This window comes from Petromyzon marinus, chromosome 10, assembly GCF_048934315.1.
Source record: "Petromyzon marinus isolate PM22_M1 ecotype Great Lakes invasive population chromosome 10, UKy_Petmar_22M1.pri1.0, whole genome shotgun sequence".
Lineage (NCBI taxonomy): Eukaryota > Metazoa > Chordata > Hyperoartia > Petromyzontiformes > Petromyzontidae > Petromyzon > Petromyzon marinus.
Genome location: NC_133676.1, coordinates 11,204,075 through 11,221,064, shown reverse-complemented (window position 1 = coordinate 11,221,064; position 16,990 = coordinate 11,204,075). Strand labels below are relative to the sequence as shown.

The window sequence follows — 16,990 nt, the reverse complement described above, 5'->3', positions numbered from 1 at the left end:
ATCATTGTACTCTCCATTTTGCTTCGTTCTACTACAACGTTTCAGGTATTTTTTTACAGCTATAAATACTTTAAATATTTTATAATTATAAGAGAATTTCGATATAATATTCTGAACATCTACAGTTTTAGTTAGACGTTTAATATTTTCAAGTGCATTTTATGCTAAATTTAAGCTTTCCAACGCCTCCTTTTTAAGAAATGTTTTTTCCTACAACATCAGAGTGCAGCGCCACATTAAATACGCACTACAATGACAATAGTTTAAAGCGATTTGAAGCATGTTTTATTTTCAAAATAAAAATATGATTTGGGGGGGGGGCAGAGCTTTGTGACGTCATATTTGAGGGGGGGGGTCTGACTTTTTGTGACGTCGTGTGACAAGGGGAGGAGGGGGGGGGGGTTAAAAATCGGCCAAAATCGAGTGACGTCATTTATGTACGACCCCTGACAGTCGTTCCACGAGGACAAATCACAAAATAAACTCAACGCATTCGCCGATAAAACCTAGTGGGCCTTCGAAGGGAAACATTTTTGCGTGTATATAAAAGGGCGACGCTTAGGTAAATGACCCTTCATAGAACATCACAGTGTCATATTACCGGTCAACCCATACGCTACAGCCGTATTCTTGTACAGGGGTATTGAGTTTTTCAGGTCCATAGGGCGTACAGCCGTTTCAATACGGGCAAAAAAAACCACGCGTTTTTGTCTATTTGTGTTTATCCCTTGTGATGGGATTTTTGTAGCATGAACATTTGAGTTATATGACGGCACGGGGTGATCAAGAAGATCTGAATTGATCTGTAATACGATAGCCACCGATAAGGGGTTTCACAGATATGCAGCGTTATCGACGAATCCGTTTAATTTTTACTCAACTTACGTAGCCTATTCTTGGTTCTTTCGGAAAAAAGTCACGTAGAAGGGAAATAGTAAAATAATACAAATAAAACAATACAATTCTCACGACGTTTCGATTGCAACACTGCTGTGGTTTTCACACCCGATGATGATTGCTTGTGTTGCAATCGAAATGTCGTGAGAATTTTATTGTTTTATATTTTTATAATTTTATTGTTTCCCTTCCACGCGGTGACTTTACCGAAAAGAACCAATTTATATGAATCCCTTTCAGTCACGAAAAGCTTTAAATCGAAATTTACGTATCACAATTAATATTCATGAGCTCAAGAACCGCCCTCTTTAACTTTTATCCAATGGGAAGAGCCGAGTCGAGGAGACGGTCACCGCCCAGACACGAGGACCAGCTGTTGATTTCGCGGCAAAGTGGGCGTGGACAAACAACTTGGTTCGCCGCTCAGTTCAACTTTTGGCGTCTCTTGCAACCCAACAGCGACCTTACCACCATTCTGCCGGCGTTGTACGTGTTTACTACTACCACCACCATCACCACCATCGTTACCGGTGCCGTTGTTTGAAAGTCGACACGCGAAGTTATTCGAGGAGGAGCGAAAAGGGGGTGTGGGTGTTATAATAGGCGCTCCGGGCGGCCATGGACAACTTTCAGAAGGTGGAGAAGATCGGGGAGGGCACGTACGGCGTGGTGTACAAGGCGCGCAACAAGCTCACGGGCGAAGCGGTGGCCCTCAAGAAGATTCGACTCGACACGTAACTCGCCGCTCGCTTCCAACCACCACCCCCCCCCCCCCCCCACTTGCCACCAGCAGCATCTGGGATTGAAGGCCGCGCTTCGGGCTTGCTTTCAGCCCTTTGTCTCTCAGGCGCGATGGAGGCCTTTAAATAAAACAACAACCCCACACTGATTTCACTGCCGGATTAAGAGGCAGACGGTGGAGCGGTTCGGCGCACCGCGCTGTTAAATTGGGCCGCCTTGGAGTTGGATTCCTGGCCACGACTGAAACCAGTGGCAAGTTGCACCTTGGAACTCTCGTGGGTGGGCTCCGAGTCGGACTGGCTAGCGTGCGGGTCGACACAACCCCCGACCCATGGCCGGAAACAACGTAGAGAGGAGGCTTTTGTCCAGCGGTGGACTGATCATGACTGGGGGATGTTGATGAAGAAACGGGAGTTTGAATACGATTTGTGGGGTTAGCCGTGTCGCCAGTCGTATTGCGTTGAATGTGTTGTGGCTAGACTCCTCTGTGTGTGGTTATTAGGGGCATGCTGCCCATGTGCATATGTGAGGTCAGTTACAATGGCTATAATTCACTGTGCCATTTAATTCCCCGTGAAGATCAATGGCAACGTTGTAGTAATTTCAGCTTAGCACAACAAAAACACGACTGTTTTGAGACTTGCGGTCTGACCAGGTGAAATCCCAGCTTGCCCCATGCGAGATCTACTATCTGTTAAACATGGAATGTTTTGCATTGATCATTTATGTGTCGTACTTTGTAAAGCAGGCCTGGTAAGAGAGACATGTGTAAGTGCGCTCGCATCCGGTTATACATAAAGTTTATGTTTGTGTATTCCAGTTGTTGAAAGTCAGAAGTGCCATGACAATGAGTGGAGGCAGACTGATATTTCAGTGAGACGTTTTGACTAAACCAAAGAGATTTGCACTCGATACTATGATCTCCTTACTGTAGTCAGACTTTTAAAATATAGACTGGTCTGCCCAAACAAATTGGCATGAGTTAATATTTCCAGACATCTCGCTTGTGTTCGTATTAAGGGTGTAAGGTAGCTTTGCTGAAGCTCACTGTCACTGAGCACAGGGGGCTGTTTGTGCTCTTAACAAGCATATTATAAGCATGAAGCCAAAATAATGTTGTACTGCATGTGACCTTAGGCCTTAATTTCCAGAATTAAATGATTCAGTGGCACTGCTTTTCTAAATGGCAGTCATTACGGAATGCACAGTGGTTGTGATTTAACATATGATTGTATACATTTTACTGTACCTTATTTTTTTGTGTACAGGGAGACTGAAGGCGTTCCAAGTACAGCCATCCGAGAGATATCACTTTTGAGGGAACTCAACCACCCAAACATTGTCAGGTGTGAAAAACTGTTCAAATGAATGTGCTTACGTTTTAAACAAAATACTAGTGTTTTACTTTATTGTTTGAGCATCGTGAATCTCGTTTTCTGCTTGGTTAGGCTTCTGACCATAATACACAGCGAGAAGAAACTTTACTTGGTCTTTGAGTTGTTGGATCAGGATCTCAAAAAGTTTATGGATAATGCTACGCCATCAGGAATCCCATTGCCACTGGTGAAAGTAAGATCCTACTGTTATTTTTTGTGCAACGTGTACAATTTATGCACACAAATTTAGGAACAAGTTCCTAAAGTACTATGTTTTCCAATATGGCACGTTCTTTTTTGACTTATTTTATGTTTATCAGAGCTACCTGTATCAGCTGCTACAAGGAATTGCTTTTTGCCATTCCCATCGCATCCTACACCGTGATCTCAAGCCACAGAACCTGCTTATTAATGCCGAAGGTGCCATCAAGCTAGCAGACTTTGGGCTTGCAAGGGCTTTTGGTGTCCCACAGCGCACGTATACACATGAGGTAAGAGGGCCCATACACTTGGTTGATGATTATACACCTTGAAGTTTAGTGTCTTGTGTTCCATTGCGACATTGTACAGCTCTCTCACACTTTGTCAATAGGTGGTGACCCTTTGGTATCGTGCACCAGAGATTCTGCTAGGTTGCAAGCACTATTCCACATCCGTTGATGTCTGGAGCATTGGCTGCATCTTTGCTGAAATGGTATGTTTAAAAAATCATAACATAAAAAAATACACGTCACTTATTTAGCTCACAACACGGTAGCTTTGCAGTAGCCTCGAATTAAACTAACTGTTATAGCTGTGTAATGTGAGAAAATGTGCATGTTGTTGCTGATGCGAATTTAAATGGTCAATAAAGTGCATTGCTCAACTCTGATTACCTATGGTTAAGAATGCCATTAAATGCAGACCAATGCAGAAATATTGTAAAATTATTTTTTCTTTTTTTATTGAAGCTGACAAGGCGGGCACTGTTCCCTGGAGACTCAGAAATTGATCAATTGTTCCGAATATTCCGGACGCTGGGTACACCAGATGAGGTTGTATGGCCGGGCGTCTCACAACTGCCAGACTACAAGTCGACCTTTCCACGGTGGGCTAATCAGGAGCTCACCAAGGTGGTGCCCACCCTTAACTTCGAAGGAAGGGACTTGCTTGCTGTGAGTAAATGCCACTCAAATACCTCTTAAGGGTCATGAACAAAGGTATTTTTTTCATTTAGTCTCATGTAGAATGTTAGAGAAATTTGTATCTAAAACCAATTGTTGTGCTCTGGGTAATGCTACATGTTAAGAGATGGAATGTTCACCACAACCACCTCACATGGAAAACTGCACTTGGATTACGAGTGACTAGGAAAACCTAACTTTGAAATTGAATTAAAAACCTCACCGTGTGTCTTTAATTATTTACATGTTAATTTGTTTCTTCAATGTAAAAATCGAAACATGATTAGTAGTCATTAATACAGTGATTCGCCTTTGAAGTATATTGTAACAAGATTAAGTTATTGCATGTGCATATAAGATGCATTACAAAATACTGTAAATTCTGCTAGGCTTATAATTGGATTGCTTTAACTAAATGCAACGCATGTCCTGTGTTTTTTTTTTTTACAGCTGATGTTGCAGTACGATCCCAACCAAAGAGTCACTGCAAACATGGCTCTCTCACACTGCTTCTTTCAAAATGTGAAACAGATTGTACCCCAACTGAGGTCGTGACTTATCAACCGAAGCATTCAAAGTCAAGAGTTTGTTCATCAATGGTGTTTATGGGCATTTGCCATGAAATACACCCCTTAAAGACTTGTACATGGTTGTATTTTAGCTTACTGCCGTTTGCCTGACAACATTTGTTCTCTTCAGCGAGTTGCAGAGTGTGTATATGTAATGATGATTCTACATTCCAGAATCCCAACCTTGGAAACATATTTTGTTGCTTTCAGTGTTGGAAATTTGCAAACTGTTACATGTTTTAAAAGTTTACGAATTGTAAAATATTACTTAATGCTGCATTGCACAAAAACTACTGTTGAAATCTTGTAATGCAATTTATAATAAAAAAAAGTTTTTTTCAGTTCAAGTTAGAATGTTGTGTCAAACTCTTAAAAGTAAGAGATGATACATTTGCATAATTGGGTTTACACATGTTTATGGAATAAAAAAAAATTCCAACCGGCATGTTTGATACATTGTAGCTTTATTATGCTAATCTCTGGCCTCAGTATGTTAAAATGCCGCGCAAGTTAAAAAGTTTTAAACGTAAGGAAGAGCAATTATTGCACAACAGCGCCACTCGTGGCCGTGGTGAGTTGCTGCCAACCCGTTGGAGGGTCAGAGGAGGCGTCGATCTGTAATCGATCGTTATATTTTCGTAGCCTTTCGAAGACACGTGTGAGTATTGAGGTTATTATATATCGCCGATAACATAACTTTACATTACTCTTTACGCGAAGGCGGGGGGAGGGTTCACCAGTTGACAAATTCACCCGAGATCGACACGGCGTAGGCCGCGGCTCGATCCACCCCGATTTTCCTGAATCGCTCTCGGGCTTCGCGACGCATAGACCCCCGGGAGCGGAAAGCGAGGTCGGCCCTTTCGCCCCCCCCCTCCTCCCTTCGGATAATTAAGGCGTGTATTTGGTTGTTCTCGTGGCGTCGGGGCGGTTGATTCGTTTCTAGTTGTACATCTACATTGCTCGGCCAAGTGTCTGTGATCGTAACGTTTTTATTTTGTTCGGGTAATTGCTGCTGGGAGCCGTGGGTGGGTTGTTGTAGTTTGCCGTCGGGAGATGGCCGCTGTGGGCCTCGATGTTGCGAGCTTGTTTCCAGGCCGTATGGTGGCGTATAAACACAACTCGATAAGTCACTTCGTGTGCTAGCAAACTTACACATTTCTTGTTTAACGACAATAAACTGAGGAAGACGTTCCGCCGAGGCTGTTGTATCGACTAATGTTTAAAAAAAATTGTTTATGCAGCCGCACCAGGCTAAGCGACTTGTGGCACATTTCTTGAGTTTCGAGTTGCTCCTTTAAGCAGTGCGGGACCCCCCCTCCCCGGCCTCCGCTTACATATTAAAAAAAAACTAATTTACTCTTCACAAATCCCGCTTTGTTTTCTCTTTAACAGCACGTACGTCGTGTTTACCGTTCATTGACAATAACATTCCGATAACGTGTTCGTGTGTACCTTTTTATTTGGTATAGCCCCCTGTGAGCCATTCGGCTCTTGAATCGGGTGCAACCGCAACAAACAAAAAACATGAACAAGAAAACATCTTAAAGTGACTGTGTGACTGTGCAAACAGAAAATCCAGGAAAAAAATATCAAAATATTCCTGAAATAGCACCGTACACCAACGCTGTGTGCAAAAATCCCAGTGGGATGCAAGTCAAACAGCAACAACAACCAAAAGACAACTAAGATTAAGGCCATCAGTCTAACTCCGTACTACAATAAACAAAAACATGGCCAAAACAAAAAAAACTTTTCGAAATCACCAAAATAAAAGCCATAAATGCAATGTAACAGTGATCATAGGGACTGTGACCGAATTTTTAATAATAAACTACAAAAATAAATTATAACACAAATCTAGAGCCATATTTTAGGCCACTGAATAGCAGTGGCAGCTAGGGGTGTACAACTCCTCGAGCAGTTTTGAGAGAAGATCTCATAGGTAGCGATTCAAGTTGCAGTTTATTGGCAATAGCATTCCAGACTCTGGGGGCATCAATAGCAAAGGCCCTTCCTCCGGTTTTTGTACGGCAATAGGGAATGTGAAGCTGGTAAATGAGCGAAGACCTGAGGCCAAATCAGTGCGTTTCGGACGAAGTGGATGTGTCTTTTAAAAAAAAAAACAAGCTCCATGTGACCGATTTGAATTCTATTGGGGATGGGAATTTGTTCAGGTCTACCAACCACGACGAGAGAGCGAGAGTGCTTTCAGGAGAGAGAGTGAGTTCGTGTCGTTTTGCAAAGTACTCTTTCGTTGAAGGAACGCAGACCACGGTGCGCTTTTTTAACTTTAGGAAGTCGTTCAATAGTTTGTAAACTCAAAACGACCCTCGTCCGATGGGTTTCTGGCCCCCGAAAGACGGGGGGATTTTACACGGCCTTTCGCTCCGCTGATCGCATATCCGCATTCAGACGGAATGACTTCCCAAATGTTCGCCGAGACGACGGGTTGCGAGTCGCGTTTTAAGTTACGGCGGCAGCATGCAAAACACAGGGCCTTTAAAACAGGTGGTGGGGCCGCCGGGAAGACGACTAAACAACCAACAAATAAATCATCGGACGCAAAGATGATGGATGGATGGGGTGGAGTGGGTAGTTGGTGACCAGCTGCCCCTGTAGGAAGACGCGCGTGAAACACGGTGGCATGTGTGGGGCATTATTATAGTCCGTGGGCCCCCTTAAAGAGAGGGAGGCAGACGCTGCCGATCTCGCAGGCGTTGGCAACGTTCCGTTAGAATCGAATACAAACCCAAGCACTTTCGCTTTGAATAAGCGAGTTGACGTATCTCGTGGATGCGAAATAATACGCACCCAGCTCTTGTGTCTCCTTGCTTGCTAATGGGAACGCAATGGTGCGTGTTGGTTTTTGGGCAGTATTTTACAGATTACAGCTGCAGCGTGTTTTTTAATTCATCGTGTGTAGCTTGTTCCAGCTCATTTAATGTGAATTTAATTAAAGTTACGTTTTCACCTCCTTTTTTGTTTGTTTGGATAAGTTGGAAAGACATGGAACTTTGTAAGTAAGCGCCTTTTTACAAGCGTTTTCATCAAATAGGACTTTCTTTGATTACGTTTAACAAGTAACCCAGGAATTCTCACACCAACCACTGGACATAACGTGTACCAAATGTTCATGTGCTTATGAAGAAGGGTTATTGGCCAAAACGTCGCCAGTTATATACTTTCTCCTTTAAGGCTGCAGTTTTATTGGCAAATGTGTTGGGTTTTTTTTGTTCATTGTGATTGTGCAGCACTTGCTAATGCAGGTATTGTGAGCCTATGTTTTCTAAGCAACCATTGGAAAGATGTTCTGAATCAAACCAAACATTAAACAAATTTTCAATGGTACAGTATATTTTTTCAAGTAGTGGTATCCCAAACTTTCGCAGCTGCTTAAATTCCCTTTTCACACCATCAATATGTAAACTCCCCCCCTCGCCGGTCTGCACATGCCCCCCCCCCCTGTACATCGTTCATTATGCTAAGTCCGCCAATTAAATGCTAATTTTTATACTAATTCCTTTGTCAAGGTGCTCTGCTTCCTCTCACACAGCTTAAAGGTCGCGGTCTGTGCTTGGCTGTGTTCACTCCAGCGCTGTCCTCTAGACAGTCTGGTCCCTTCACCTGATGAAGGCCACTTGTGTTGTGGCCGAAACGTCGTGAATTTTTTTTTATTTTTTGTTGTTTTTTTACGTGACTTTACCGAATAGAACCAAAGAGTATGGATCCTTGCAGTCACGAAAGCTTTAAATCTAGAACCTATGTTTTCTCTTCATGGATGCAGATCATGAACGGGTTGGGTGCAGACGATTGTCATGTTGAGGACATTTTGCGACTCAACGTTGGTGGAGTGGCCATGACTGCTCGACGGGATTCTTTGTGCCGATACAAAGATTCCATGCTCGGTGCAATGTTCAGTGGACGCTTCCCATTGAAACAAGACAGCACAGGTTGAAATAAGGCATCTTCTTTCTCACTATTCATCGTTATTACCAGCCCCTCGCATGAGAAAAAAAATGTTTTATTTGTATATTATTTTTAAGGGATTTGTTTAACTTTCCTATAGTTTGCACTCCTATTGTGTTTTTGTATTGTTTGTTATTTTAAGGTTCTTACCTGCCCCTACTGAACATCTGTGATAAAAAAATGTTTTATAGCCCATTGGATTTCTCCAGTATAAATAAATATTCTTATTCTGAATTCTCATTACAGGATGGGGCAGGCCCTCAGCCAGCAGTGGATTGACAAAAGTTTGGTTCATGTTAAACTTTGTAAAACTACTCGAGGAATGACGTAACGTTTGTTTCACACAGGTGCCTGTGTAATTGAGCGGGATGGACAACTCTTTAAGTACCTGTTAGACTACCTACATGGAGTGCTGAGGATTCCTACTGATGAGAAAACCCGAATTGCCCTGCAGGGGGAGGCAGACTACTTTGGAATCCCATATCCATACTCCTTGTCTGGACATCTGCATCATGAAATAGATACTTACCGGTCCAGGGGAAAGGTGGACACTCATCAGGTATGACCGTAGTCTTAAGATGATTGGACATGTGCTGCTTGTGTGCAAACAAATAGAGAAGTGCTGGAAAGCTAATAGCATACAAAATGTAAGGACACAATCCAATTTGATAGTAAATTGCTATTCATATGCCGAATTAATACTCTTCAGATTGTTTTTAATTCTCATCAGAGCCCCCATACAGTTAACGGAATAGTGAAGTCTCCACAATTATTATTCACTCATTTATTTACCCTATTTGTCCTGTGGTGTGCTATGTGTCTCTTGTTATTTGTGCAGTATCACCAAATACATTTACGATGGCAGATTATTTTCCAAGGATTATGAGGATCCAAAAAGTTTAAGTCACCTACCATACAAAAGATGTATAGACCTATTGAAGTTGTTCTCCTATCACTCTAATTCATGGATTATCCATGATATTGAATGTGCTCCATTCCAACGGTAAACCAACTTCAAGACCTTAGCACAGAAGCCCTCCTTCTGACATGTCCTGAACTGAGTGTATGTGGCCATGTTAACCTCTTCAACTGATCCAAAAGAGCTTCCGGTTAACTGATTTTTGTTTATTTTTGGGAACAAATGAAAGTCCCATGGACTTAAATCTCATGATAATGGTTAACGAGGTAGAACTTACCACTCCCAGGACTCCAGAATGTTGCAAACATTCATACATGTTTTGAAAGAATTTCTAATTATTCTGTGCAAACTGTTATCATTACGAAACAACAACAACCATGCATTAATGTAATAACAAATGATATGTCTTCAGGGCTTTCCTTGTTAAGCAAATATAGGACGATGCACAATCAGGTTGTAGGCTGCTGCGGGGCTACTTGATGAACAACAAGGGCAGCACGGAAAAACGTATTGTTGCACTGTACCTCTGTGCTCCCACCTTTGCCAACTTCCACTGACCAGTACGATGAGGTGTGCCCAAATAACCCCCACGACCCGCACAGCATGGGGATGCCATTATCCAGCTGTGGATTGACAAAAGGGCGGTTAGTAAGTAAGGATGCGTTTTTCTTTCTGGACAGGTGCTGTCAGAGCTCTGTGAAGAGAATGGGTTGGTGTGCACGGAGCCTACGGTGTGGGTGCTGCACTACCTCAACACGTGTGATGCCAGCTGCGAGAGCCGCGTGCTCGGCTTGTACGTGAACAAGGCCGACGGCGTGCAGGCCATCGAGCAGCAGCTGGGAGGCAGGCTTAAAAGCAAGACCATCTTCAAACGGTGAGGACACTGCCAAACGGTGTAATTTTGTGAAAAGATTAACGATAAGCTTGGCTCGACCACAAAACAAGTGTTGTTGCATTCAACACAATTGGTGTGTCATCACATTAATGCCCACAACAATATTGCCTGCACATTACATTGAGTCGTTGTTTTAGCCTTGCTGCAGAAGGTGGGTGTGCTACGATTAAATTGCTAGAACGAATGTTTTGAATGTCAGTGTTTGTTAGCCAGATGTACTCCTGGTTGTGCGTTTTGTGCACGACATAAATGTGCTCGTGCACATGTAACATTTTCTTAAATAATTGTCTATAAATGTTCCTTGTGTACCAGGGAGTCCGGAAACAATCTGCAATACATCTGGAGCTATTACACGGCTGTTGAGTTGAAAAGCATGATGGATGCATTCGGCTCCTGGGAAGGAAGGGGTATGTCTCAATATATATGCAATGTGCTCACTATAACTTTGTGAATTTCACCTGATGACCTCTTAAGTTATTTATTGTTCTCTTGGTTTTTTGCTTTGGCTAAAGAAGTATGATGCTGTTGTAACAAGCAAATTGAATTAAAAACTTAATTAGATTTTAGTGTTGGCAAGTTTCCAGTATTTCCACTTTCTTTCGTACATCTGGCAGAAAAAAAAATACAACCTCATGATTTTTTAAAATGTTTTTGTTAAATCGTATAGTATAACAAATATTGTTCATTTGTCCATTGTTGTATCCATTTATGAAGCATGAAGCAGTTCAATACTTTGATGGGAGTGAATACATCTCAAGAGCACATTTTTGGGGGCCAGCTTTCAAATAGAGCGTGTGTCCCATACTGTTATGACCCCGAGGTCGGTGATGGATATTCAGTCGCCGATTTCACGTCATTTATTGCTTTCCCGCATAAACGCGGAAGGTCTCTGCAAACCTGTCACCGTCTTCCCCTGTCCCATGCATTAGGTATCAGCTACTGGCGACTGCAGCGCGAGTTGGTGGAGTGTTGGACCCTTGAGGGTCGGACCCTGAGAGCTCCTAATGAAACGACATCCCCCATTCCCAAGAGGTGAGCCTTATGCACAGTGCCTTGGCAACGGCTGGTAGTGGGCTCACCACTTGTCAGCAACAATCCTTGTTTTTGTGTTTTTTTTACTCTGCAGTGCTGTGTTTAAAAAAATGTGAAGGAGTGTTTAATTTTTTTTCTGACACTGTTTTGTACTGCATTGCACACTGGCTTATGTTAACACATATGCATGCTTCAAAAGGATTATTAGTGTCATATTTGTATGTAGTTATATAATCTGTCAAATATATGTGCATACATGTTATACTTATTTTATATGTGTAATTGCACCAGCATTTCCAGCTTTTGGGCAGTGTTGGTTTAAATGTCGAGTGGGATTTTTTATCCCTCCTGAGTGTCACTTTTGCAATTTGTTTCAACCAGGAAGTGTATAAATGTGAAAGTAGAGGATGGAAGAAAACCAATCAGAGTTTCCGGCTCATCCACCTGCACAAACATACGAGTCACTGGTTGCAACGTAAACCTTTTGGGCAGCAATTCCTCGGTCACCAAAGGGAATGTAATTTCCCTGAAACGAAAATCACCTGTGGTTGACAAACCAGCTGTGCCAATGTCCCCTCGAATTACTGTAGCTCCTACATCTTCCACGTCAGATCAGCTAAACCAAGATATGTCAGTACGGCAGCAACCGCTGAAAACACATACGAGTAGAGCAGACGTGTTGGAAGGTACGGCGCCAAGGTCTGGAGCACCCACGCGGGTGATCAAGATCAAGAGGATTCAATTCGCGAAGGCCACGGAACAGCCTGGCGAAGGGAATGTTGAGGCCCCTGAACCGCCATATGCCAACCAGTCTGGCTCCCCAACAAATGAAACCAACAATGTGCCTCCAGCTTCTGATGCTACAGATGAGCGGACTTGAAAACATCGTATTGGTTTGATTAATGTTGTGTGAATACCATTAGTGTCCAGCAGACCCTGAAATTGTAGTGCGCGCTGATACTGGTAATGTTTTGAAATAAAATAATGCGAATGGACTAACCTGCGTGGCAAATTCTTTATGTATCCTCTTTGAGACAAATAACTTGTATTTGCCATTGTGTGTAACAAGTTAGGCACTGTGCTAAACAAACCTTATTTTCACGTGTATTAATTTGCCACAGGTTATTTCGGCAAGGTGGATAATGCAGAGAATAGAGACTTGTGAAAGGTAACTGCGTCACACATTGCCCAACATTTATAGGTGACAGTGGCAGTCACAACACTACGGTATTCGTGTTCACTGATCAACAGAAGAAATCAAGTGCTCATTATTGAAAGCTTGTGCCTCTGACGGTGCAGGCTCGTATATATGCAATGAACATTTTGCCTGGGTTGACAGGGTGCTGCTCATTTACATGCACTTTGTTTTGTGTTTAGATTAAAACAAGTATATCACACCAGTGATGAACAGTTCAGACAGGATAATGACTATAAAGGTGAAGTGGTATGTCTTCATTTGCAAGGTCTGCAGTTTTTATTTGGAAAGGATCATTTCGGGTGGCTAGTTTTTATTTGATGCTCAAATGGCCATGGAACCATTTTTCACCCTTTGCCCCATGACAGAGAAGGCATCACATTCATCCACTTAAGGGCTCCTGTCTGGTAAATTTCAGTGCTTGAAGGCTTATTTTTCTGTCTTGGTGTTAGACCAGAGGTCCAATCAGTTTCAAAGACAATGCATATATTATCAGAGTTTTGTTTGCATTGTGACCACAAGTATTGTGGTTAATGCAGACATGATTCCTTGTAAAATGTATCAGTTTGGTGTTTTAACATCTTAACACCTGTTTTGTTTCGATTTAAAGCTTTCGTGACTGCAAGGATTCATCTTCTTTGGTTCTTTCGGTAAAGTCACGTAGAATGAGAATAAAATAATACATTGATAAAATAAAATAACACAATTATATTCTCACGACGTTTCGGCCACAACACAAGTGGCCTTCATCAGGTGAAGGGACGAGACTGTCTGGAGGACAGCGCTGTCCTCCAGACAGTCTCGTTGATGAAGGCCGCTTGTGTTGTGGCCGAAACGTCGTGAGAATATTGTGTTATTTTATCAATTTATTATTTTATTCTCATTCTACCTGTTTTGTTGCCAGAAAAAAAGGGGAAAACCCATTCTCATATGTTGGTACTGGCAAAGGAGGTCCTATGACAAAGCATGACTTGTTTAATTCAGCCATGTGTTGATTTTTATCAACCTGTAGCCTCTCAGTAACTAAGGCGAAAGCTTACAGTGGGAAAAACCAGAACAGCAAACATACATGTTTATACAGCATCATACGATAGCACTGTCGTAAAATACCGCATATTGGGGCAAATGAGAATATAAATGCATCCAAATAAATGTTATGGGATGCATTAAACTGGTTAAAGTCGGTAGTAAGGTTTTTGTGTAGTGATGGATACATGTCACATTGATATACAACGTCTAAAATCCTTTGCACCATTTTATTTACAATAGCGTTTCTCTTCGTAACAATGGGTGGTTGGATATATTTTGTTAAAGCTTTATGCAATAGGGAGTTGTTAGACGAGGTGAGTCATCTGAGGGGTTTTTCCTGGCACTGTGGCGAATTCCCACGTTAAATGAGGTGACTCAAGGTGTCTCGTCTGGTCACACATGAGTGGAGAACACGTACAACGGTGTGCTATCTAAAGCGGAGGAGCATTTGCACTGCACATCTGCTTTTCAGGCTGAAGTAATCTTGGACAGGTGAATGGTTGACATAATAGGTCCACATCCTGTGTTAGTCTACATAGCTGCACTAAACAAATTAGATCATTTTAATATGTTTGCAACCACTGGATTCATGTTTATTTAATGTCATAGTCTGTGTTTATGAAACGCTATAGGTAATTATATCTGTATTATATTGAAACGTATTTTTTTACGTAAATGTATGCCCTTGGTGAATTCGTTGAGTGAAGTGCGGCGTGACTGAGTAGGTTAGGCTCCATCCCTTAAAATAAGGCAGTTTTTTACCCTGGTGGGGTGCTTGCCAGTGCATTGCAGGCAGGAACCAATGTTTAATACGTTTAACTCTTGACCTCAACATGTCAAGGCAAATCGAATTTACCACTCCCCCTGAGCAGACTTAAAGAGGGCCTGGTGGTTGGTCTTCATATCCCACTCGACGCGTGTTACATTATGAAATAACATCGAGCGTGGGGTGGGTCATCTGTCCTCATTTCGCAGAGCTGACGAGTCTGCGTCATTTGCAATCGCCCTCGTCAGTGGTGAATGACTGGATGGCTTACAGGTGAACGCAGGCAAGGTTTGATGCCAGTGAATTGTCATGTGTTTGAATAGGCTTGGCCAAGAACACAAAAGGTACAGAAAACGTCATCTTGATATCACTGTATTGTGCAAGTTCAGATAAGTTTCAATCCCAAAAATATATCATTTGTGTACATGCCAAAGCCGTGTCTTTGGTTGTGCAGTCCGATTTTGATAACTTTTAAACTTGAAGGTTATGTTTGTGTTCCTTTCAGCACTGCAGTGATGTCTCTTCGACGTATGTCATTCATCTCAATTGAAAATATTGAAATATAAATATTAGAGCTTTAACATTGTGTCAGACATGCAGCCTATAGTTACGTCTGTATAGTGAGGGAAAAAAGTATTTGATCCCCTGCTGATTTTGTACGTTTGCCCACTGACAGAGAAATGATCAGTCTATAGTTTGAATGGTAGGTTTATTTGAACAGTGAGAGACAGAATAACAAAATCCAGAAAAACGCATGTCAAAAATGTTATAAATTGATTTGCATTTTAATGAGGGAAATAAGTATTTGACCCCCTCTCAATCAGAAAGATTTCTGGTTCCCAGGTGTCTTTTATACAGGTAACGAGCTGAGATTAGGAGCACACTCTTAAAGGGAGTGCTCCTAATCTCAGCTTGTTACCTGTATAGAAGACACCTGTACACAGAAGCAATCAATCAGATTCCAAACTCTCCACCATGGCCAAGACCAAAGAGCTCTCCAAGGATGTCAGGGACAATATTGTAGACCTACACAAGGCTGGAATGGGCTACAAGACCATTGCCAAGCAGCTTGGTAAGAAGGTGACAACAGTTGGTGCGATTTTTCGCAAATGGAAGAAACACAAAAAAAACTCAATCTCCCTCGGCCTGGGGCTCCATGCAAGATCTCATCTCGTGGAGTTGCAATGATCATGAGAACGGTGAGGAATCAGCCCAGAACTACACGGGAGGATCTTGTCAATGATCTCAAGGCAGCTGGGACCATAGTCACCAAGAAAACAATTGGTAACACTACGCCGTGAAGGACTGAAATCCTGCAGCGCCCGCAAGGTCCCCCTGCTCAAGAAAGCACATATACATGCCCGTCTGAAGTTTGCCAATGAACATCTGAATGATTCAGAGGACAACTGGGTGAAAGTGTTGTGGTCAGATGAGACCAAAATGGAGCTCTTTGGCATCAACTCAACGCGCCGTGTTTGGAAGAGGAGGAATGCTGCCTATGACCCCAAGAACACCATCCCCACCGTCAGACATGGAGGTGGAAACATTATGCTTTGGGGGTGTTTTTCTGCCAAGGGGACAGGACAACTTCACCGCATCAAAGGGACGATGGACGGGGCCATGTACCGTCAAATCTTGGGTGAGAACCTCCTTCCCTCAGCCAGGGCATTGAAAATGGGTCGTGGATGGGTATTCCAGCATGACAATGACCCAAAACACACGGTCAAGGCAACAAAGGAGTGGCTCAAGAAGAAGCACATTTAGGTCCTGGAGTGGCCTAGCCAGTCTCCAGACCTTAATCCCATAGAAAATCTGTGGAGGGAGCTGAAGGTTCGAGTTGCCAAACGTCAGCCTCGAAACCTTAATGACTTGGAGAAGATCTGCAAAGAGGAGTGGGACAAAATCCCTCCTGAGATGTGTGCAAACCTGGTGGCCAACTACAAGAAACGTCTGACCTCTGTGATTGCCAACAAGGGTTTTGCCACCAAAAGTCATGTTTTGCAGAGGGGTCAAATACTTATTTCCCTCATTAAAATGCAAATCATTTTATAACATTTTTGACATGCGTTTTTCTGGATTTTGTTGTTATTCTGTCTCTCACTGTTCAAATAAACCTACCATTAAAATTATAGACTGATCATTTCTTTGTCAGTGGGCAAACGTACAAAATCAGCAGGGGATCAAATACTTTTTTCCCTCACTGTACATGGTAATATGGTTTTTGCTTGCGTCATTAATTCGTGATATATTTATGGGTTTATTTTATATTCTGTCATCAAGTGACTGCATTTGATCATAAGTCATACATGGTCAGGCCGAAACCAGCTCATGACTCCTGACCTGTCCACGAGTGGGATTTGGTATTTTCTTTTAATTCTATAGAACTGCATTGGGTTTCCGTAGTCATGCTGTATAACTCTCCCATATCTTTTCAGTTTG

At 42.4% G+C, this 16,990-nt stretch overlaps 2 protein-coding genes across 5 annotated transcripts; both read left to right on the top strand.

Annotated features, from left to right (window-relative positions):
• Positions 1 to 1,204: 1,204 nt before the first annotated feature.
• LOC116940916 (cyclin-dependent kinase 2-like) lies at positions 1,205 to 5,093 on the top strand. 3 transcript variants are annotated; one of them, XM_076066147.1, is made up of 7 exons: positions 1,205 to 1,383; positions 2,907 to 2,984; positions 3,087 to 3,207; positions 3,335 to 3,505; positions 3,607 to 3,708; positions 3,965 to 4,168; positions 4,628 to 5,093. In XM_076066147.1, exons 1-7 carry the CDS (start codon positions 1,220 to 1,222, stop codon positions 4,730 to 4,732), a joined length of 945 nt encoding a protein of 314 aa, XP_075922262.1. In that variant the 5' UTR covers positions 1,205 to 1,219; the 3' UTR covers positions 4,733 to 5,093. The 3 variants fall into 3 exon arrangements, with proteins under 3 accessions (XP_075922262.1, XP_075922263.1, XP_032807181.1); XM_076066148.1 differs by having other exon boundaries at positions 3,965 to 4,213; positions 4,628 to 4,716; XM_032951290.2 differs by having other exon boundaries at positions 1,266 to 1,631.
• A 191-nt stretch (positions 5,094 to 5,284) lies between these two features.
• Positions 5,285 to 12,556, top strand: KCTD18 (potassium channel tetramerization domain containing 18). 2 transcript variants are annotated; one of them, XM_032951289.2, is made up of 7 exons: positions 5,285 to 5,404; positions 8,534 to 8,699; positions 9,063 to 9,274; positions 10,315 to 10,508; positions 10,842 to 10,936; positions 11,459 to 11,561; positions 11,943 to 12,556. In XM_032951289.2, the coding sequence occupies exons 2-7, from the start codon at positions 8,537 to 8,539 to the stop codon at positions 12,439 to 12,441; spliced, it is 1,266 nt and encodes a 421-aa protein (XP_032807180.1). In that variant the 5' UTR covers positions 5,285 to 5,404; positions 8,534 to 8,536; the 3' UTR covers positions 12,442 to 12,556. The 2 variants fall into 2 exon arrangements, with proteins under 2 accessions (XP_032807180.1, XP_075922261.1); XM_076066146.1 differs by lacking the exon at positions 5,285 to 5,404 and having other exon boundaries at positions 8,533 to 8,699.
• Positions 12,557 to 16,990: the final 4,434 nt, after the last annotated feature.

What these genes read in the sequence shown, in the direction of transcription:
- LOC116940916 (XM_076066147.1), top strand. Translation starts at nt 1,220, where the DNA reads ATGGGAAGAGCCGAGTCGAGGAGACGGTCACCGCCCAGACACGAGGAC. An exon ending in AGCGCACGTATACACATGAG is followed by an intron (nt 3,506 to 3,606) that starts GTAAGAGGGCCC and finishes CTTTGTCAATAG; the next exon opens with GTGGTGACCCTTTGGTATCG. An exon ending in GCTGCATCTTTGCTGAAATG is followed by an intron (nt 3,709 to 3,964) that starts GTATGTTTAAAA and finishes TTTTTATTGAAG; the next exon opens with CTGACAAGGCGGGCACTGTT.
- KCTD18 (XM_032951289.2), top strand. Translation starts at nt 8,537, where the DNA reads ATGAACGGGTTGGGTGCAGACGATTGTCATGTTGAGGACATTTTGCGA. An exon ending in GAAAGGTGGACACTCATCAG is followed by an intron (nt 9,275 to 10,314) that starts GTATGACCGTAG and finishes CTTTCTGGACAG; the next exon opens with GTGCTGTCAGAGCTCTGTGA. An exon ending in CGGCTCCTGGGAAGGAAGGG is followed by an intron (nt 10,937 to 11,458) that starts GTATGTCTCAAT and finishes CCCATGCATTAG; the next exon opens with GTATCAGCTACTGGCGACTG.